At 41.3% G+C, this 22,539-nt stretch overlaps 1 protein-coding gene across 2 annotated transcripts in view; it reads right to left on the bottom strand.

Annotated features, from left to right (window-relative positions):
* The window catches only part of TBC1D1 (TBC1 domain family member 1), a 142,382-nt gene that overhangs the window by 68,328 nt on the left and 51,515 nt on the right, over positions 1-22,539 (bottom strand). Inside the window, exons 7-11 of one of the 2 annotated variants that reach the window (XM_082838273.1) lie at positions 18,374-18,484; positions 13,031-13,159; positions 11,227-11,313; positions 7,454-7,734; positions 3,384-3,523 (exon numbers count right to left, since the gene is read on the bottom strand). In XM_082838273.1, the coding sequence (XP_082694399.1) occupies positions 3,384-3,523; positions 7,454-7,734; positions 11,227-11,313; positions 13,031-13,159; positions 18,374-18,484 (748 nt within the window). Of the gene's footprint in view, positions 1-3,383; positions 3,524-4,509; positions 4,685-7,453; positions 7,735-11,226; positions 11,314-13,030; positions 13,160-18,373; positions 18,485-22,539 lie in introns of those variants that run through there. The other variant, XM_082838274.1, reaches the window with a different exon arrangement.

The following is a 22,539-nucleotide window of genomic DNA, read 5'->3' as shown; positions in this document are numbered from 1 at the left end:
AAAAAAAGGGGCATAAGTTATTATTATTATACCAATTCAGAGTTGTAAATGCTTTTATTTTCTCTTACCTCTCTCTTTCATACGCAGAGTACCTACCACATAATTTAAAATTTCAGGCAGCATTTCTTAAGTAAGAGCAGAAAGGACATAAGCAGGAAGAAGAGGAAGGAGGAGGGAGTTGAGAAATCACTAAGGACCAAATATTAAGCTTGTAAGAATCTGAGCAATTTACTTGCCTTCCCTTAAAAGTCATATAGCCTGTGGACTGGGGAACCTGGTGATAGAGATAATGAATAAGTAAATAACTAGAGTATGTTTCAAAGAGATAAATGCTATGGGAAAAATCAGGATAAGATTAGGAATGTCTGATGGGGTGGGGTGCCACTTGAAATACAGCGGCCAGTGCAGCTTCAGTGAAAAGGTGATTTTCAGCAATAATCTGAAGCAGGTGAGGGACTTAGTCATGGTTGTATCAGTGGAAGAGCATTCCAGGCATGGCCATGGCTCACACTGGCCGCCAGAGAATCAAAACCCCGGCCGATCAGCACAGCAGCTCCTCCGGGGCTCCAGCGGCAGGACGGCGCGGGCCAGCGGCTCCACGGCAACCCCCTGCAGAGGGGCCGAGGCCAGAGAAGCTTCCGGCGGGAGCACCAGGACTTCCACACGGGGAAGGTGACTTGATACCAGAAACGTGTGCACCACTGATAAGTCTTTCTCATCTTGTGAATTCTTCAATTCTTAAAAAAAATGCCAATAAAAACATCACGCTCCCCTATCTCAATCAGTGTGGCAAGAGGCATAATTAACCCTATATCATAGGTGAGAAATTAGACAGCTGGTTCCAGATCACGGCTCCTGAGGGGAAAGGCCGGGATTTGGATGCAGGCACTCCGCTCCTGCTTTCAGAGGAGGTTTCCCTGAATGAGCTCTAAATTCTTTCCCTAAGTTCATCTTCATGACCACCTCAGACCACGATGAGGAGGTCAGCTCTCTGCTTTCCTACAAACAAGCAGGTGATCCTGGGGGGCCTGTCAGGCAGACATTGGGGCACTACTTTTAGTACCATTTCCGGCAGGGGAGATGGACCTACCAAGTCCTGGGTTCCCAGTTCCCTGGAGACCATGCCGCCCGGCCCGCAGGGTACTGGACGGATCTGCTCAGTGCTCTGACCTCTGGGGCAATAACGACTTATCCCATCTCATTCCCTGCAAACTTCTGCCCAGCTGGGTCCGAGGGCCCAGGATTCACCAAAGAACCCTGTCCACGGCAAACATTATCAATAACAATGCAACATGGAGTTAAATATCCATTTCTTACAATATTCCCAGACTAAACCAATTAAAAAGAGAAGTTTTCTGCTTAACTTTTAAAAAGAGAATTCAGACACAAACTATGGCGTTCTTCCCCGTTCCCTTTCTGCCTGCTGGGGTGACACAAGATCACGTTGTCTCACGCCGCCCACAGCGCCATCTCCTTGCCTATTTTATCCTGGGGTTCTCCAGAGAATCGAGCATTTGCCAGCACCGACTAATCTTCTGACTCAGGTCCCCCAGACGCCGACCAGGAGATACCAGTGCGGGTCCCGTCTAGAAACTCACTGTACTTCCAGGAAGTATGGGAAAAGAGTGGCACCAGGGTGGGGCCTGTAGACACTAGCCATTTCCTCAGAGGCCAGAGCTCCAACCGGGAGCTGTGCATTTTACGAGCCTGCTCTTTTCTATAGCCACTACTGCAGCAACCCCTTTGGCTTAGAATTTTACAAGTTTAAAAAGGAGGGAACTAGGTTACACCATCTGGCTGTTGGACATTAGTAGGCAATCTACAACATGAAAATGAAATCTTTAAAACAAAAGTGTCTAAAATGATACAAACTGAAATAACTCAATTTACTTAAAAAAATTTTTTTAATCACCCTGAATGAATAAAGCCAGCACTCCTTTACATTGCTCCTGCTAGGGAACACTGGTATAGGAAGCTAAACACACCACTGCTGCAAACGCAATAACAGTAACAAAAATGTTACCACTTGACACGTGATACGTCTTTAGGTTTCCAAAGCACTTTCACATTTATCATTTAATGTGATTCCATGAGATGTGAAGAGCCAACACTACTGTAACCATTTTATAACCAAAGGAACTAAGTACAAATGAAGTTCTATGATTTGTATCACAAAGCGAGCTGAGCCCAAACCAGACTCTTGTTTAATTTGGCAGAGGACTCATTATCCGAATCAAATATTAAGAACTCTGGGGGAGAGAGGCGGGGAGGGAGAGAGAAGAAACAACAATGGGGGGAGGGGAGCAGGAAGGGAGGGTTCCTCCAACAGCACCTCCTCCCCCAAGACAGCTGCAGGGAACCTAGTCTGAACACTCCTGGGTTAGCCTTGGCTGCTTCCTAAGAGACATGAAGAAGTGTGTCGAGGGACAGGAGTGAGTCTCCACTACATGCAGTCTTGCAATCTGAGGAATTCAAGTCATCTTTGGAGGTCTGTTTTGCTGTGCTTTTATAAGGGAAAAATGTTTTCTGATTAAGGAACACTAAGGAAAATAAATATCTACTGTTGAAAGTTTATATCACTGGGCAGAGAAAAATCTTAATTTTACTCCGAGGAACTGCATTTAAACTCTTCTTTTACATTATAACTCAACATACAAAGGCCTAAAGATCAACTTTAGCACGTCCTATACAGGCATACCTTGTTTTATTGTGCTTATTAGCTCTACTGTACTTCACAGACACTGAATTTTTTAGAAACTGAATGTCTGTGGCAACCCTGAATTGTCAGATGATAGTTAGCATTTTTTAGCAATCAAGGTATTTTTAGGTAAGGTATGTATGTCTCTTTTAGACATAATGCTATGGCACACTTAAAAGACTACATTATAGTGTCTATACTATAGGGTAAACATAACTTTTATGTGTGCACTGGGAAATGACAAAATTTGTGTGATTCGCCTTATTGCAATATTCTTCTTATTGTGCTGGTCTGGAACCCTAACCCGTAATATCTCTGAAGCCTGCCTGTATTTCTTTAGGGGACACAAGAAGGATGAGAGAGAGTCCTCCTGTGACACCAGATTGAGTGACAGCAAATGACAAGGCACAGATCATCACAGGTGTGACCAGTGGGATAGAGGTACCTCTAAAACCACACCATGCTGAGGTAGGGTGGAAACCTACACTTCAGTTGCAGACAGGGAAAACAGATCCGCTGGAAACAGTGATAGGCATTGCCATTTGAGCTTCTCAACCAGGGAACTTTAAAATCAGGGGATGATTTTGACTTGAGATCTCACTTCACCTCTTCTTCCACCAAATGTCCTTTTGCTACAGATGAAACTCGAGCCAGGATCTAGCTTTACGTTGGGGGTGGGCCTTACCTTCGTGTCTGCCGGGAGAATCGCAGGCTTTCTGCGGGGTGGCCACTCGAAGGAAGATCTGCTGCCTCCACGAGTGTCTCCGTGTCTTTACGGGGGTCCCGCTGGCGTCACCAAGATGGCTGGCTTTGGACTCAAAGTCCCTAAAATTACAAGACAATTGATTTATGACTGGTGAGGAGATATAAGCAGGTATTTTAGCTTGACTTTTTTTTGTTTTTTAAACAGAGCACTAAATTATAAATTATCTTTGTACCAGCAAACGTAACTAGATAATCACAGGCATCAAATCAAACTCGCGGTGGGGCAACACTCCCACAGGACTGCTTTCTGACAGGGTGCTTTTTATGGAAAGAGTCAGGGTACATGTCCTTAATTTATTTTTATGGTAAAAGATATTAAGAACTACACTCCATGGATCTTGGCTTCCAATTGGGCCTCTCTTGGTGCCACTTCAGAAAAGAGAGACGGCCTAAAGGGGGCGCTGTCACCCAGGCCACAATCTCCCCTAGTCTGTGTGAGGGGAGATTTTCTTAGCATAGGCCTGCGTCTCCAAGGATCATCACACACAAAAAAAATGAAAAACGTTAAATTACACAGAACCAGCAAGGGCAATAATTATGCAGTCACTTGCTAATAATGACTTTTACCATCTGTATGTTTTAAACTGCAAAATAAAGTATAGTTTTCAATATACATAAACACAATCACTAATTTCCTTTCTATTCACGGGACAACTTGGGGAACCCCTTGTAACTTACACATGAATATATACCAACAACTTAACAATCATCTGAACTTGGAGATCAAACATCCTGACTGATTTACTGGCAGCCATATATGCTCATTATCCAGAAACACTTCTATCATTTAGAGACAACGGTTAAGACTTTCTTTAATTTGCTGAAAATAACCATGTATTAATAAACTAATCCTAGTCAAAACTGGATAACAGGTTGACTCCACATTTTTTTAAATCACATCATCAGTAAGAAAAATTATAAGAAAGAAGATACAATAGATCTAGCGAAAATGATTTTTTAAATGGCAAAAGTACAGATGAAAAATCCTTATATGTCTAACAATCAACACTTCTACTCAGACTTGATATATCTAAATTAAACTCTACCTTTTTGTGTTCATAAAGTCAGAGGTGTTATTTTCATCTACAGGAGCCAGAAATTTTAGAAAATTTGGCACAGAGGAAGAAGAATGAAGTTTTTTCCGCAGGGCATTACGGTAGGAGATGCTGAGAGTGTGGTTGAAAAAAAGAGTTTAGGATAAAGAAACACAAACACACAAAGTATAAAACATAACCTTCAAAACAGAAGAAACATTTTATAGTTCTAAGGCTAAGAAAATTAAAGCGGGTAAGAAATCAAAAATAGTTTACAAATGAGATTTAACTTTCATTTCAGTCAATAAAATTCTATTATTTTAAATGAATGGAATCAATGAACTAATTAACAAATATCAGTCCAGTTACATAAGATGAATAAATTCTAAAGATGTGCTGTGCACCATTGTGCCTACAGTTACAACACTCTGCCCATAGTTAGTAATACCGTGAACACGCAAAAAATGTGTTAAGAGGGTAGATCTCATGTAAAGCGTTCTGACCAAAATAAAAACAAAACCACAACAATAAAAAATTCAGTCCATCATCCAAAATGACTCCTTCCTTCCAAAGTAGAAAAATAATTTTCCTAAATTAATGAGGAAGTTTCTGATATGGCACAAATCGCAATGTATATGATCAAGCACATTGCTGTTAACGTGCTGTTAACGTGTGTGTGTGTGTGTGTGTACACTAGGGCAGGGGAATGTGAAAATAAGTATATAAAAAATAATTTGCCATCAAGACTGTTTTCATAATAATTTTGAGGGAATTAATCAACAGTAAAATTAAGTAGATTCAAATGATAGACTGAAAATAGGAAAACCAAAACCAGACAAGCACACACACACACATGCACACACACACACACAAGCGGTGGCCCCGGGGTCCTTGTGTGGACATCCAGCACACTCTCTGCGTGAGCATCCCAGGAAGACGAACGACACTGAACTTGCCATGCGGGTGGCTCACCTCTTTGGCACGGCATTGCCACTCTGTTCTCCACTTGGGTTATGTTTGAGGTACTTAAAGAAATTGGGCGAGGAGGCGGAGGGGGTAAGACGAGGTGGAGGAGCAGCTGAGGACTGACCTGAGCCACCTTCAGACTCGCCGACAGGGGGACGATTCGCACTAAATAGCAATTAGAGAGAAAGCAGGGGAGTTAAAGGCGGGGACGGAACCGCGCAGGAAACGCAGAGGACACACGGAGGAAACAGGAACTGTCACAGTTAGAGGGTGCTCTCCTCTTCTGCGCCCCAATTCCTGCTGGCAAAGGCAGCTCTCAGTCAAGAGGGCACCGTGCAAGGTCCCTCTTGATCACTTCCCACATGCCTATGTGCGCAAGAGACCCGTTTCCTCTACTCCTTTTTTAGGATCTGACGGGGGGGAAAATTTTTTTAATTAAAACAAAAGCAAAGGAAAGCAAAACAAAATCCAGAGTTTTAGAAATACATCTCTCGTCAAAATGAACAATAACCTGCCTTGAATGTCCAAGTCTCATTTCCTGTGCATAAGTGAGCAGAGAGTTCATGAGGGGGGAGCAAAGCCAAAGAGGCATGCTGGAGGACGGAGGAGGAGGGGGGACAGTACCGCGCCCCCTCATCACCCACGCCCCACAGGACCCTTTAGGAAGCTGCATTCTTAGGGGAGAAGGGAAATGGACTGTCAGGGACTTCTCATTTCCTGCCACCTCTGGCTTGTGTGAAACAGTGGGCTTATTAGCAAGAGGACTAGAAATCTCCAGACAGGAAAAGTTCCATTATCACTAAAGTGCCAGAAAAAGAGGGGTGGGAGCCAGTGGAGAGGCAGAATAAACGGAGTGTGCGCGCAGGCTTTTAAGAAACATGACAAGAACCCACAAAGCCTCAAACAAACTATGCTTGTCTCCAAAACATCACAGAATTGAACATTAGCTTCTGAAGCATGTCCTGCTTTGGGATCACAATTATCCAGCCAAATTCCAAAGAACCATCATAACTATTTTCAATGGCGTACAGAAAACAGAGCTGAGCGGCTCTACTAGCTCGTCTGAGATTGCTAGCACGTGTCACTGCTTCACCAGCAACACCTCCAACACCCACCCCCGTGTGGACTCTCCCTCATCTGTGCAGGGCCTGCACCGAGACACACGTCCTGGCTTCTGTTGTCACCAAATCAGGCAGCAGCTGCACACAGGTGTGGCCTACTTCAGCCTTCTAAGGTGAGGAGTTTTAAAATATTTTTAAAGTGATTTTTAAACATGTGTCAGAGACCATTCATGGTCTCTGACACTCGGAGTCAAATTAATTGCCAAGGGACCCCAGAAGGAAGCAGGAGAGCTTCTACTACTGTACTGCTTCCCCAGCTCTATAGCCAGGAAACCCCAACTGCTCACTAGAGCCCAATTATTAAAATTAGTAAGTCTTGTTCGAAGAATCCAGAACTCTCACATTGGAGGAGATTTTAGAAACCACCTGTTGTGTCATACAGTGTCAACTGTGTCATACAGTGAAGTGAAGCAACTTTGCCCGGGTCACGGCCGGCTTGGGACAGAGCTAGGACAGAGGGCCCGGCATCACTGCGCCTCTAGCCAGGGCCTCCAAACGAGCAGACTCACCTGACCGCTCACTCACTACTTCCCTCCAGGCCAGCGGCAGAGTTCACGGTCAGGGCTGCCTCTCACTGTGTGAGGAGGGACCATTCTGCATCTTAAGGGCCATTTCTGCTCGTCTTACCTGCTTCCTCACCGTACTTGCACTTGAACAGGTAACAAGTATCTCTTACAACTACGTATTTCCCAAGGGAGGAAGACGGGAGGAACACATTGCTTCGAGTTTTACCTTTTTAAGCCAAGAGTGAAACCTGACTCAGGTTTCTCTTTTCACCCAACAGACATGCCTGGGATGCACATACCTGGTTAGTAACAGATATGCCCCAGCCATTTATACAACAAATCTACATTTTCAACAAATCTTACTTTCGTTCATGAGGCGTCTCTGTGCTCACTGAGTGATACCTCACAAGTTTCCTTTGCGAGACCCCTGGAGATCCCTGTGCCTGCTGCAGAGGCTGCTGGCATTCCACGGGGACGTGACTCAGAGTGTTGGCGCGCCTCCTGAAGCCCTGCTGGGGTGACAGCAGGGCTGGCTCTTCTGCGGCGTGGCTCTCTGAGTCACTGGACAGGTCATCCGAAGAGCCCAGGAGTCTGAAGGAGCTCTCAGAGATGGGAAAGGCCTCCTTTTCACACACAGACGGCTCCTGGCAGCAGACAGACAGCAGATCAGACACATGGCAAGGCACTTGTGGGATTTACACATCTCTAATTCCAGCGGCAGGAAAACATTTCAAAATGTAGGCACATCTTCTGATCAGAGTGCCCTCTAGAGGCCACCAAAAGTATAAGACGATAAAGGCCCACTAAATACCTGCTCCCCCGAGACAAAACGTTAGCGTGCAGGACAAATGGGGAAACTGTCCAAGTGCAAGTGTGAAGGACATAAATTATAACAAGTAACTGCCCTAAGCAAAGCTGAAATAGTTCTCTTTCTAGAAAAGAGAGCTCTTTACTACTGCCTATAACAAGTATAGCGAGTGCCGTGTAACTTGTCTGCACAGTTTAAACAAATCAAGTTCTTTATCTTGGCCAAGTGTGTTCATACATGTGATACCCACATTTTATGGCTCTCTCTGAATGTGATCTAATGTTTGGATTTAACTTGGTAATCTTGAGTGTTAAAAATTACATCCTATATTATTCTTAGATATGGAAAATCTCTCTCTAGGCACTTATTGACATGATTCAGGGTAAATCACTTAACTTCTTTCTGCACCTCAATTTCCTCATCTGTAAAAGGGTATAGTGAAAATTTATCTCACCAGGTTTCAGAATTAAGCAAGATAATACAACTAAAAGTACTTGTCTGCTGTTACATGTTGTATAAATGTAAGTTATTGTCTTATTAGGCACTCAGTGAATTTCCTGAGTGGGTACTCAAACATTTGTTGAGAATCATGACAATATTTTAATATCGTAGGCTCTCAAGATGCATACTTTTTCAAAGGAATGAACTACCACCACTCATGCTTAGCACTGCATGCCCAGGACGTGGTAGGGGCCAATATATTTTTCTCAAATCAAAAAATATAAAATAACTGATGTGTAAAACACTGATGACTAATAAGAACCTGCTGTATTAATATATATATATATATATATATATATATATATATAAGAAAAAGTGTACCAGCTTGTCCCTGCTGAAATTACTAGAAGGGATGAATAAATCAACATGAAAAGAGCAAAAAGGAATGAATGCATCTAATAACAGTGGACTGGACAATCTAAATTCCACCTGTTCATTTGACCTGCAGTTGAGTGTCTCTTAGATGATAGGTATTAAAGATTTTAATTAAAAAAATTAAATTTATGTTTATTGAGGAGAAAGGTTATATACACTTAATTCTGTAGGAATTAGATTTTAAAAGCTTAATTCCCAACACATTATGAAATGTTAAACAGTAACTTAAATTTTTCATTCTTCAGGACTCCACAGTTACCAAGATTCTTTTAATTTAAGGATTTAAAAATATGTTTAAGACAATTCATCAAGCAATCTCCATCACGCAAACCGATTCATCTCAACTCTCATTAACGTCCTTCCAAATTATGTGGAAGAGCTAACCCTCAGCTTCATCTAACACCCGAAAGGGCCACTAGATGTTCAGCTTCTTTGCTTCCAGACGATCAATTTACTGGAAGAGATCCAATTACATAAAAGCACACTTTTAACAACAGTTTCTCAACGTCAGGATGAACAAACGACATAAAGAATAACATATAGCCACACACATAATACACACAAATAGGTTCTGAAAAGCTGCATTTCCCTTAGAATTACCCTAGAAATTCAAACCATGTGTATATTCCTAGATCTGTGATTTGAAGAAGAATAAAAAACAAGCAATAAGACTTACTGGAAAAGTCACTTGAGTGACATGAATTTCTTCACAGCACCTTTACTGGAACTGATCTCGAACGCCCTCTTCCCTGTCCACTTCCACGGGTGCAATTCCTATACTTTCTCCAAGATTTATCAAAAGCACTACTGCTCCCCTCTCCAAGCTTTCTCTGGTTCCACTGACCAAAAATAGCTCCCCTTCCTCTTGCTCCTGTGACAGCTAAGCTACCATGGCTCTTATCTGAACTCAGGCTCACAGCTACTCTACTCGATGCTGGTGTATCTGTCGCCTCTCCTACCAGATGAGTTCCTTCCTGCAGGGTAGAAGCTGTCTTTTTCATCTGTATCCAGCAGATAAAAAAAACCCCAAACATTTCCAAACTTCAAATGAATTGTGGGTAGAATCAGTATGGAGGAGATGAATTTAAATAGACCACTAGATTCTAACTTAGAAAATCATATTCAGGGCATTCCCTGGTGGTCCAGTGGTTAGGACTCCACACTTCCACTGCCTAGGGCGTGGGTTCAATCCCTGGTCAGGGAACTAAGATCCCGCAAGCCACACAGCACAGACGCCCCCCCCTCCAAAAAAATAAAATCATATTCAGAAGACTGGGGTCTAGGGACTTGCTCCCCTAAGTGGGTCCACAGGCCAGCGGCATCAACATCACCTTGGAGCTTGTCAGAAATTGGCCATTTCAGGAATCACCCCAGGCCTGCTGAATCAGAATCTGCATTTTAACCAGATCCCATTAAAGATGCACCTTAGAAATTGAGAAAGCACTCAACTGAGGCAGCGTTTCTCCAACTACACGCTGTAACACATTGGTAGGCAGTGATATCAATTTCGCGGTCTGCCACAAACTTTTTAAAGCAATAGCAAATACCAGTATGTATCACATGTTTACAGTAAATATCATTTTGTGAAATCTTATTTTCATTTTATCTGTGAGCATGTAGGTATGTGTGTTTCTGAACTAGTTCGCAATGTTAAATGTGTAAATTACTGTTGGTTATGGTCTAAAACCTTTGAAAGCCACATGCCCAGGAGGAAGCACAGAAGAACTTTGATTCCTGTGGTAAGGAGCTGGCCTCCACAACAACTCCCCCTCTTTCCATCCCAGGGCACTCTGACATCCCCAGCACAAAACCCGAAATCCACTTTTCTGGTGGGTAAAAAGTTGAACTAACTAGGTTTAAGTACGCTTATATATTTAGAAAGCAAGAAATTAAAACAAGGACACAGACACAGGTCTGCTACCAAAGAGAACTGCTGGCTTGCTCACTATCACAAAGCTGTGCTTGGTGGCAGACACGAGGGGTGAGGCTTATTTATAAAAATAGTGATGTTTAGTTATAATCATAGAGTCAGGCAGAGGACAGAGTAAGTTTCAGGAATTTAAGTTGCATACTTCTCATAATTCGTAAACCCACGTTTGAGGTTTTCCCAATTATTTTTAATATTTCATTTAGATTTCACCTGAAAACCTACTAAAGAAAGAAATCCATTGATCACTTGTGATTAATTAGATCTCAGTGGCCTGAAATTGTGCGTTTTCCTCTTTGCTTATGGAATAGCCCTCTGTTTTGGTATGTACAACTTTTTGGCTAGAGTAGGACTGCACAACCAGCCCTCCTCCTGCATTATCAAGTCCAGAGGCACCAAATTTCTCAGGATTGGAGCTATGAGGCTTCTTTTGTTCCTTTTGATAGGCCCAGTATATAGGAGATGAGCAAGACCCATTTGCTGGTTTCTTCAGGGTGTCATATAAAAAAAAAAAAACGTGCTTACTTTGCTGGTGTTACTTAATGTGCTAGACACGGAGCTGTCCAGATCCAGACTGGCGGAGTGCTCCTGGAGGCCTCTGGCTTTATTACCCTACGGAAAGAAAAGCAGTCGAGTTATGACCCCTGAGGCTTTTGCAAAGGCATCTGCTAGAAGCAACCTGGTCTATTTAAATAAGTTCAGGAAAAATGCATCTACTGGGAAACTCTGCTGAGCACATATGTGCATGAAGACAATCAACATTTCTGTCTTTTTTTTTTTTTTTAACCAAACTAAATGTTCCAAAGCACCTTGTGGGTTAGTCATTTGGCAGGGATGATGGGCAAAAGAGACAACACGTCTAGAAGAAAAGCAAGCGCTGAGGTGCACACACTCAACAACAGAGTCCCCCCTCTGAGTCACACAGTGTCATGACCCGCCAGCCTATGACACACAAACCACAATCTCTCGGTCTGGGAGCTCTCAAAGGCAGCCCCACCCCAACTCTGGTTTTGTAAATGAACTGCTTTTAATTATCTGTAAGGCTGCTGTGAAATTCTCAGAAACACCTCCATACAAAATAAAATTTATCACAAAAAAAAAATGGAGTGGTTCATGAAATAAAAGATAACTATAAGAAGATACTGCAAGCTCCAGAAAGGTGTGAAACTTTGAGAGAAAAGAGAACTTTTATTTCTTAGTGTAAAAGGTATTTACACTCACGCTGGGGTTGGCGTGGGGCGGGGCGGGGAGCAGGGGTTGGTAGTAATTTCTTAAAGAACTCCCAGATCAGTACATACGTATACTCTGTTCTTCCTATAGAGCTGCAGGCCACAAACTTTTTCCGTAAAGGGCCAGATAATAAATCTCTTATGCTTTGTGGACCATATGGTATCCGTGGCAAGTACTCAACTCTGCAGAAAAGCAGCCTTAGACAATAGGTGAATGAACTGATGTGGCTGTGTTTCAATAAAACTCTATTTACAAAAACAGGAGGTGAATGGTATTTGACCCAAGGACCACAGTTTGCAGATCCTGCTATAAACAGTTTCAGACACATAACAATAGCAGCTAATGATAAAAATTTTTTTTATAATGTAATCAGAATTTTTATTTATTTATTTAAATTTATTTATTTATGTATGTATTTTATTTTTGGCAGCACTGGGTCTTCGTTGCTGCACGTAGGCTTTCTCTAGTTGCGGCGAGCGGGGGCTACTCTTCACTGCGGTGCTCAGGTTTCTCATTGCGGTGGCTTCTCTTGTTGGGGAGCACAGGCTCGAGGCGCGTGGGCTTCAGTAGTTGTGGCTCGCCACCTCAGTCGTTGTGGTTCGCAGGCTCTAGAGCGCAGGCTCAGTAGTTGTGGCGCATGGGCTTATTAGTTGCTCCCCGGCATGTGGGATCTTCCCGGACCAGGGCTCGAACCCATGTCCCCTGTACTGGCAGGCAGATTCTTAACCACTGCGCCACTAGGGAAGTCCCACGATAACAATTTTTAAACTGTACCTAGTGACACTAGGGAGAATGGAACCCACACCTTGGTGTATCTAATCCATGCTCTTTACAGGGACTGGCCAACAAATAACATTCTTTTGGGAGACAAAAATTCCATACAATACAAAAGAGTAGAGAACACTTTTTAACCTGGACCAAGTTAAAAACTGAATTTTCAGTGTAGATAACATTTTTCTAACACCGAGAAGACACCAAAAAAGGTTTCACCCTTCTAAACCGTATGATGAACACTGATGGAACGAAAGCAAAGAACTGAATTTCATGCTCTCTCAAAAACAGTGATTTAACTTAAACTAGGAGGAATTATGCCACTTACCCGGGACAAAATACTTTCTAAAGACTCCGTTAAAGATCTCTTCGCTTTGTTTTTCAGCATATCTAGCCTAAATCGAGTGGCACTAGATGGTAATTCACTTCCAATATTCTCTGATGCAATCTGTGATGCCTAAAAAGTGAAACAATGGAAAATTAAGTCACTTAGATCTTCCTTCCCTCCTTCTTTCCTTCCCCTTTTTAAAGGACCGAAAAATCTCTAGAATGCATCTTTTTGACCTCAGGTCATTTTTTCTGTGACCTCTTCTCATCTGCTCCTTGGTGACATGACTGCAAGTCCAGGAAATAATTTTGCCTCAAAGAGTTGCTTTGCCTACTCCAAACAAAATAAGGAAAGTGCTTAGAAACTAATCAGTTAACAAAGCAGTTTAGAGCTTGGGCTCTGCGGCTGGATCAGAGACATGTCATTCACTAGCTGTGGCCCTGAGCAAGTTTCTTACTTTCTCTGAGCCACAATTTCGTCTTCTGTAAATTGAGATCAACCTCACGATCTAACCATAGTGCTATGTTGTGAGATTAAAACACATAAAGCATGTAAAACATTGGGCACAGCTTCTGGTACAAAGGTAGCTATGATTAGCTTTTCAAAGTAAAGTAACAACTTACTTTTGGGGGCATTTCAGAGGGTGAGACAAAATAAATCTAATCAACTGAAGAATCCATCCTCTCTGCCTACACTAATCCCTTCATCCCCTACTACAGAATCCTGTCTTTTTCTTCTCTCCCACCTATTGTTTCCATCATCCCATTCATTCTCCTCTGCAACCAAGTCTCTCCCTTAACTGATGGGAACATGAAACTGACAACATAAAAGTTTGTTTGCCAATCACAAAATGAAGTTTAATGTTACTTATTAACAAAGAGGTATGCTTAAAAAAAATACAAAAAACCTCTACTCTAGATTAAATTGTTTCTTCTATGGATTCTTACCTGAATGCTTTCTGCTAGATGATGATTTTGTTAGAAAAATACTCAACCACATCCTCCATTACTCTAAACACCAACTATTCTTTGTTGTTGTTACATATGTCAAGCACACAGAAAAATGTGCAGATTAATACAATAAATGCCTTCATACCACCTCCAGCTTTGGCCAAGTTAACATTGTGCAGGTGTTGAGAAGAACAGTGATGAGCACAGGCTGTGGCAGTCACTCAACAAATACTAAGTCATGTAGCATGGGTGGATGCCTTACTAGTTGCAGTTTGGTCCTGTGCAATCATTTACCAAGAGTAAGAGCCTATCCAGACTGGAGTCAGCCTCTAGAGGAAAGGGAATTACCCACAAAGAACCCTCAGGGGCCTGCATTTGACTCAATACCAGTTCACTCACGAAGTTAAGAAACTGTAGACCTGCTTTCAAACTCATAACCAAAGTTTTCCTAAAAAAGAAGCACTTTTAACTGTTCTGATATATACAGAAAATACTGGCTAAAAGACTGGTAGAACGTAGTAGATCCTACATAGAAAGAACAAAAACTGCACTTGTGTTTTTCTTTTTATAAACCAGGCCATAAGAATCTCTATATACTTAATTCAATGCTGCTTCTGCTCTCCTCTACCACCTAAAAAGGTTCTTTTCTATGTCTATCACTGTAATTCAAATGCAGTCTGAAAATAATTCACATTTAGAAAATAATTCACGTTTAGAAAATAATTTGCATTTAGAAAATAACACACTCCTTGTTTATTTTAAACTAAGCATCTAGAAGTTTCTCCTTTGAAGATGATGCTGGTTCTTGGATAAGTTTCTAGTGTGGGGCTCTAGAGTGAATTTGTACTGCAGTCCTCACATTGCCCATCCCAAGACAGATGGGTAAACTCTAAGCATGAACGTTTGGAGGCAAGTTTTAAATTCTGAAGCTACTATGAAGTTCTCAGTTCAGAACCCACCATCCAGTAGTGTCACAATGTATCCACCATCAGCCTTATTCAGAATAACCAGCACCTAGAAATAGCTAAGGTGCCCATCAAAAGGAGAATGGAGAAACAAACTGTGCTATTGACACAATGGAATAAAAAGGAACATAATTACTGATTTATGAAGCAACAAGGACGAATATCAAAAACATTATGCTAAGCAAAAGAAGCCAGAACTAAAAGAGAACATACTGTATGATTCCATTTATAGAAAGTTCTAAAACAGGCAAAACTAATCTGTGGTAGAAAAAAAAATCAAAACAGTGGTTGCCTGGGGGAGGGAGGGAGTGAGGACTGACTGGGTATGGGGGTACTTTCTGGCATGATGGAGATGTCCTATACCTTGATACGGGTCTGGGTTACCTAAATATACGAAATCCTCAAAACTCAACAAATGGTACACTCAAGATTTGTGCAACTTACTATATGTAAATGTTATCTCCAAAAAATTGTAAATAAATACCAAATTCTAATTAATGATATGCACACTGAAGTGTTTAGGGATCAAGAGTACTAGTATCAGAAACTTACTCTGAAAAACATCAAAAATAAGGTGGAGTAATAGATGGATAGCTATATGGGAAAGCAAACATAACAAAACGTTTAAAATGGTTTCACCCAGATTGTGGGTATGTGAGTGTTCACTGTGTGATTCTTTCAACTTTTTGGTATGTTTGAAATTTTCTGTAATAAAATGTCAGAAAAAAAAAACAAAGAAAGAAAAACTTATCTACTGGATAACGGACCCAGACAAATCGATGGGTGGTTACATAACATTAGATTTTGTTAGTTAATCATTATGCCCTTTAGGAGCTTAAGATAATGTCCTTGGACCTCAGACACGTGGGCTCCACACTCTCTAGCAAACGACTTGAACTCTGTTCCTCATGTCCTTGTCTCTAACATGGGTATCATACCACCTATCTCAAAAAAGTTGTTGTAGAAAAAAATGGAATAATTCATGTAGAGAATTAAAACTATACCTAGTACATGGGAAACGTTCAATCAGTGGCAGTTGATTTAATATTATTAATTTTTGTACCAGCTCAGTGAATATAAGCAGAAATGATATGTCCACTGATTCAAACATGATACTCTCTAAACTTTATTAATTTATAGGTCCTTGCCCAAACTGAATCCTTTCCCATAAGATCAAAGGATTCATTCAGTTTGTTTTCTACTTTACGGAACGATTCCTCCGACAGGTATCCAACACTAACACTTCAGTCTGAAAAGCATGTACAGTGTGGCATCACCACAGCTCTGAGAAGTACAGCCCTGAGACTGTGCTCATTGTCTTCCATCTACATTTTTTTTTTTTTTTTTTTTGCGGTACACGGGCCTCTCACTGTTGCGGCCTCTCCCGTTGCAGAGCACCGGCTCCAGACGCGCAGGCTCAGCAGTCATGGCTCACGGGCCCAGCTGCTCCGCGGCATGTGGGATCTTCCCGGACCGGGACACGAACCCATGTCCCCTGCATCGGCAGGCGGACTCTCAACCACTGCGCCACCAGGGAAGCCCTTCCATCTACTTTTGAAGGCTGGTGGACGCAGACCACAATTCTACCTCTCTCTAGGTCAAGTCAAAACACATTTTCAAAGGTTACAGGAATCTTTAGGAGCAATAAGAACATAATGAAGTCCATGTGGTTAAATTATCTGGTAGCAGAAAGTGAGAGCAGGAATCTATTGGTGAACTCTCAAAAGTTCATCTGATCGATCTGATCTAAAGCAGCTGCGGCTCTGAAAAGCCGAACTCGGAGCCCAAGAGGGTGTCCAGCCTAGGGGACACCCAACTACTGCCCAGACACCAGTTCCACTTTGTGAGACTTGATCTTCTTTACATTAAATTCTGTTTTCAAATGAGGGAAAATAAAAGAAACATTAATATATTTCTTTACTGTACTAGTCTATGCCCAAATCATAAAGATACTACCCTGTTCCACAAAAATGAGATTGCATTTAGGGCAAAACTTTCCATCCACCATAAACACTTCATTCTCCTTTCTAGCCGTTATAAATTATTTCAGAATTATCAATTTCCTGTTGGAACAAGTTAGAGTGACTCAGGAAAGAGAAAATCAAACATAGAATAACTATCAGTGGCACAAGAGAAAAAAGGAAAGAAAATGAGAAAAGAAATATGTTGAAAAGTGAACTAGGGAATTAACTGAAAACTTAGGCTGGGTGGCCCATCCAAAAGTGAACAGGAGGATAACAGAACTTGCCCACTCTCTTAAGGGTACCGGCTGAGAAGGGAGGAAGGTCAACACACAAAGGCCAAAAACACAGTGTACTGATATTAGGGTCACAGCTAAGGGGCCCTAGAGTTGGCCGATGAAATTAAAAACAATGTTGGCCACTGTATGTGACCAGGAGTTCAGCAAAGGCACATAATTGCCAAAGCCAGCTGGAAAGCAGAAAGCAAATGGGGAGAGTTGCTGTGTGTGCATCCAAATAAAACTGCATCATGGTTACGTTACCGGAAAAGCAGAGGCTGTTTACAGGGAAAATAGCAAGAGGAGAGCACACAACTGAGCATTAAAACACTTGAGAATAAGCACTCAGGAAGTATTCTTTTTTAAAAAAAAAAAAAAAAAAAAAAGGCAATATACTTCTGGAAATTAAAGACTCTTTGAACATACTTTACTGATTTTTCTCTAGGCTTTCTGGCCTAACAGTAACTTAAACAAATATAAAATGCATGTTTAGAAGCTATAATGGTTATTATAAATTGACTTATAGAGAGTCCAAAAGAAATAGGAAAATGGTCCTGAATCCCAAACTCGAAGCTCTTCAAAGACAGAGCCCTGCAGGCAGCCCCAGCCTCTGAGATAGCACCCCTCACACAGAAAAGCTGAACAGAGCTGTGGAAAGAGAGGACAGGAGGCCAACTCTGCACCTCCAGCATATGAAATGGAATTGACGGAAGCTCCATATCTGAATAGCACGTAAACCAGGCTAATACTGTATGTGACTTATCAGCAGTGCTATCTTCTATGCACATTGCATTTTTATTACAAAGAGTTTCCGGGCACTTTATGTAATTCTGAAGGCAGCTGTACAATGTCAGTCCCATTTAATCAAGGAGAAAGGTGAGGTGACAGGGACTGGCTCCCTGCAGGTCAAGGAGCTTTCCTTGCTAGCACCCACTCGTAAACTCCACTCTCGATGCTCTACACCAGTCCCCTCATCAGAGCAACTACTCTGCTCCCACTACAACGCAGACAGAAACTCTCCTCACCTTTTCTAAGCACAATCTAAATATTCCCCAATTTCCCCTACATGTTTAACAAATGAAAATAAAATTCAGGGAGAAAAAGAAGTTTCAGAGCTTCAGAAAATCCTCAGGACTCTGCTTTACACAGTGTCCTGGTAAAATTTTAAGAAGAGAGAAAAATGCCATACCTGCTTTATCTCCCCAATATGGATGTGAACTTTTTGTTTCTCTTCATATAAACATCTCAGGAAAGAAACAATCAATTCATTCTCTCGCTGCTCATTTCTTGGTCTCAATTTCTTAATGAAAAAAAAAAAGAATATATTACATTAATTTTTAATTGTCACCAAAACTGCTAACCCATCCCTCTGAAAATGCTACCAGCTTCCATTCATCAACTAGTGCTTTACCCAATCACCTCACTAGGGGGCACCAATGATCCTACAACTGGAGATAATTTTTAAAAAGAAACAGATAACGAAGCCAGTGGGCCAGATTTAGCCTCTGACCTCTGATGTCCTTATACCTAAAATAAACATTTCACATCAGATAGAGACATAGTCAAAATATTTAATAAACAGTCTTAAAAGCATAAGAAAAGGACAAAAATCTGTGTAAACACCCAGAGGTCAAGAGCCACAATGGTTACTTATGTATAAACTCTTATGGTCAGGGAACTGGAAAGGAAACCAGCAACTGGATCCAGGGCCATGGTTCCTTCCACATGTCAAACATGTTCATCATGAAGCACTTCCTGGAAGCCTCACAAGGCATGCACTTGCACACAAAATTTCATGGCATGGACTCAATTTTTTTCCTCTGGTTTTTAAAAAATTATTTGTATGCCTTTAGTGGCAAAGCACACTGGTCTAGAAATCAGGTCATGTAAGTTCAAGGTGCTGCCTAGAAGTGAGACCAAAGGCTTGTCATTTAAGCTTAGCTTCTCTGTCTGTTCAAATGAAGATTATGCACAAAATACACTCCAAGGTCTTTTCCAGCCCCAAATTCTTTGGATTTGAAATACCAGAGTTCATGTTTAGAAGACCATCTAATTTAATGTATTCAATTATTTTCCCTGAATATGAAGAAAACAAAACTGAATTACTCTGGAGATAAACAAAGTTTCTGGTCTATAAACTTTAGAAAAATATCTTTTTTTTTTACAACGACAGTTATCCATTGCCCTGCTCCTCCCTCCCTCCCTACCCCAAACCTCTAGCCTGCCCTTTAAATCAAAGTCAGGGTGTCTAATAAACGGATCAATTACACAAGCATCCGAGTCCGGGTCAATGCCATTCTTGGCAGCCCAGCTGACTAAGGAACAAGTTTACCCCTCGTGTCACAGACTAGAAGCATTCTAACATTCCTCTCTTAAAGACAAAGATCATTTTAAATAAGTCGTTCCTGTTACCCAAGGAAAGGCTAGTAAATGATTAGAAGAGGTTGTTTTCAATGAGGACTTCCTGTTCTCTCAAATTTCAGATTTAAAGATTAAATATTTTAAAGGTCAGAATAGATGTTCTCAATCTGGATGCCAAGCCATGAACCTTGATGTTATAATTTTTTACATGTTTTATGCAGCACGTGGGTTGTTCCAGAGAAAGTTTCCATCAGATCTTCAAAAGAGGAAAGCGGTAGTCACATACCACAATCCTAACTTAATTTTGCTGACCTCGGGACGGTTACAGATATACTGTGAGTCTAAAAGCCCCCAGAGACAACAGGAACTTTCACTCATTGCTGGTGGGAACACGATATGGTTACAGCACTTTGGGAGCCAGTTTGGCAGCTTCTTACAAAACTAACCATGTTCCCACCATGTGATCCAACAATCGTACTGCTTAGTATTCACTTGAATGAGTTGAAAATCTATGCCCATACAAAAGCCTGCACAAGAATGTGTATAGCAGCTTTATTCATAATTGCTAAAATTTAGAAGCAACCAGGTGTCTTTAAACAGGTGAATGGATAAACTGTGGTACATCCGATGAAATATTACTCAGCACTAAAAAGAGCTATCAAACCATAAAAAGACATGGAGGAACCTTAAATGCATATTGTTAAGGGAAAGAAGCCCAACTGAAAAGGCTACACAAACAGTATGATTCTAACTATGTGACATTCTGGAAAAGACAAACTATGGAGACAGTAGTTGCCTGGGGTTTGGAACAGAGGTGGGGGGTTGGGGAATAGTGAAAAGGTGGAGCATAGAGAATCTTTAGGGCAGTGAAACAATTCTGTATGATACTATAATGGTGGATACATGCCATCAAACATGTGTCAGAACCCACAGAATGTACCACACCAAGAGTTAACCCTAATGTAAACTACAGGCTTTAATCACTGAAGATGTATCAATATTGGCTGATCAATTGTAATAAAGGTACCACACTAAGACAAGATATTAATAGGGGAAACTGGCTTGGGGGAAGGGCATGAGAAGTTTTATGGGAACTCTCTGTACTTCCACCCACTTTTTCTGTGAAACTAAAACTACTCTAAAAAATAAAGTATATATATATTTTAAAGTCCAGGAAAGAGAAGCAGGCAGGAATTACGAAGCCTCTGAGCAGGCACCCGAGAGCTGACCCATTCTTTCCTTTCCTATTCTTCAATCAAACCTTTGGGCTGCTCTCACAAGAAAATTTGTACTTTTGCTGGAGAAATTCTTCATAATCACTTATTTCAACATATCAAAAAAGGCTAAGAATGCAGTAACAGAAGAGGAGCATTATTAATACATTCTCTTTCCCTCAGCATATACATGAAAGAAACTACTTGAATGGACAGAAAATGAGACTAAACTGAGCACAATGTACTACCACAGCTACTGCCCAGACACTGCATCAAGGAGCTCGTTAAACATCACAGGGGAAAGTCAGTGAGGCTGAGAAGACCATGTCTGTGGTGTCATACAAGGTCAAGAAATAAACCCTTTCTTAAAATAACTGAAACATGACTAGGGGCTACCCTGCTATTTAGTGAAAACGATTAGCAAGGTATCATCTCCTGAGTGCCTCTCGGGGAACTTCACCATCCTGCAAAGGGACAAATCATTATTTCCTGAAGATGATTTAATTTTATAAACATTCATGACAGAGAGACAGGTCTGAGGAAAATAATGGGGAATGAAGTTGGATAACATCCCTTTGCAGTCAAAAATTAACTTGCTTATTACTCAAAGTTAACCTACGGAGTCAGGAGTCAGGATGGTGGTCACCTGGGGCAGGACCAAGGTGGGGTTCGGAGGGACTGGACACGCTCTATTTCCTAATCTGCGTGCTGCTGCACAGGTGTATTCATCTTATAAAAATTCACTGACAGGGCTTCCCTGGTGGTGCAGTGGTTGAGAATCTGCCTGCCAATGCAGGGGACACGGGTTCGAGCCCTGGTCTGGGAAGATCCCACATGCCGCGGAGCAACTAGGCCCGTGAGCCACAACTACTGAGCCTGCGCATCTGGAGCCTGTGCTCCACAACAAGAGAGGCCGCGATAGTGAGAGGCCCGCGCACCGCGATGAAGAGTGGCCCCCGCTTGCCGCAACTAGAGAAAGCCCTCGCACAGAAACGAAGACCCAACACAGCCAAAAATAAATAAATAAATAAATAAATATTTTAAAAAATTCACCTACAGCCAATATTTTATAATAACTATAGAGTATAACCTTTAAAAATTGTGAATCACTACGTTGCACACCTGAAACTTATGTAATATTATAAATCAACTATATCTCAAAAATTTTTTTTATTTCATTGAACTATATACCACTGATTTGTGTGCTTTTCTATAGTTATATTTCATTTTTAAAAAAAGAACAATATAAAACAATTAATTGCCTGTTAAAAGCAACAAAGCCAATGTTGTTACGTGTTTCTTAACCTCATTTCTATGAGGGCGGGCCTATAAATTGGTTGTAAAAGCAATTTGAAATCCATTTCTAACACTGCCTAATGAATACCAGAATGCTGAGAAAGCCTATGGTCTTCTGAGGAGTCTACTGAAAATGGCAGTGCTCACCTGGACTACAGCCTGACATCTTTTTCAAAAAGTATAATGAAATCTTGCAAGAAATAATTTTAAAACCATGGAAAAATCCAATTAAGCTCTCTATATTCTGTACAAAGTGAAAAAAAATTCCTCCAACCACTTATCTTTAACTTGTGAAAAGTCACATTATTTAATCCGTTATCAACATCTACTGACTATAAATCTACTTGATTTACCTACTGAGTATTAATTAAGTCATTCCCTGAAATACACGCATTCAAAGGAAGAGAATTCGACTTTGAGGCAGTTTCTTTACTAGCCCAACTCAGACTGAAAGCAACTTCTCCCTGAGGATGACCTATGTAAA

The sequence above is a fragment of the Leucopleurus acutus genome (assembly GCF_964270905.1).
Source record: "Leucopleurus acutus genome assembly, chromosome: 4".
NCBI classification, from domain to species: domain Eukaryota; kingdom Metazoa; phylum Chordata; class Mammalia; order Artiodactyla; family Delphinidae; genus Leucopleurus; species Leucopleurus acutus.
The sequence above is the reverse complement of the archived record's forward strand: the minus strand, read 5'-3'. Positions and strand labels throughout refer to the sequence as shown.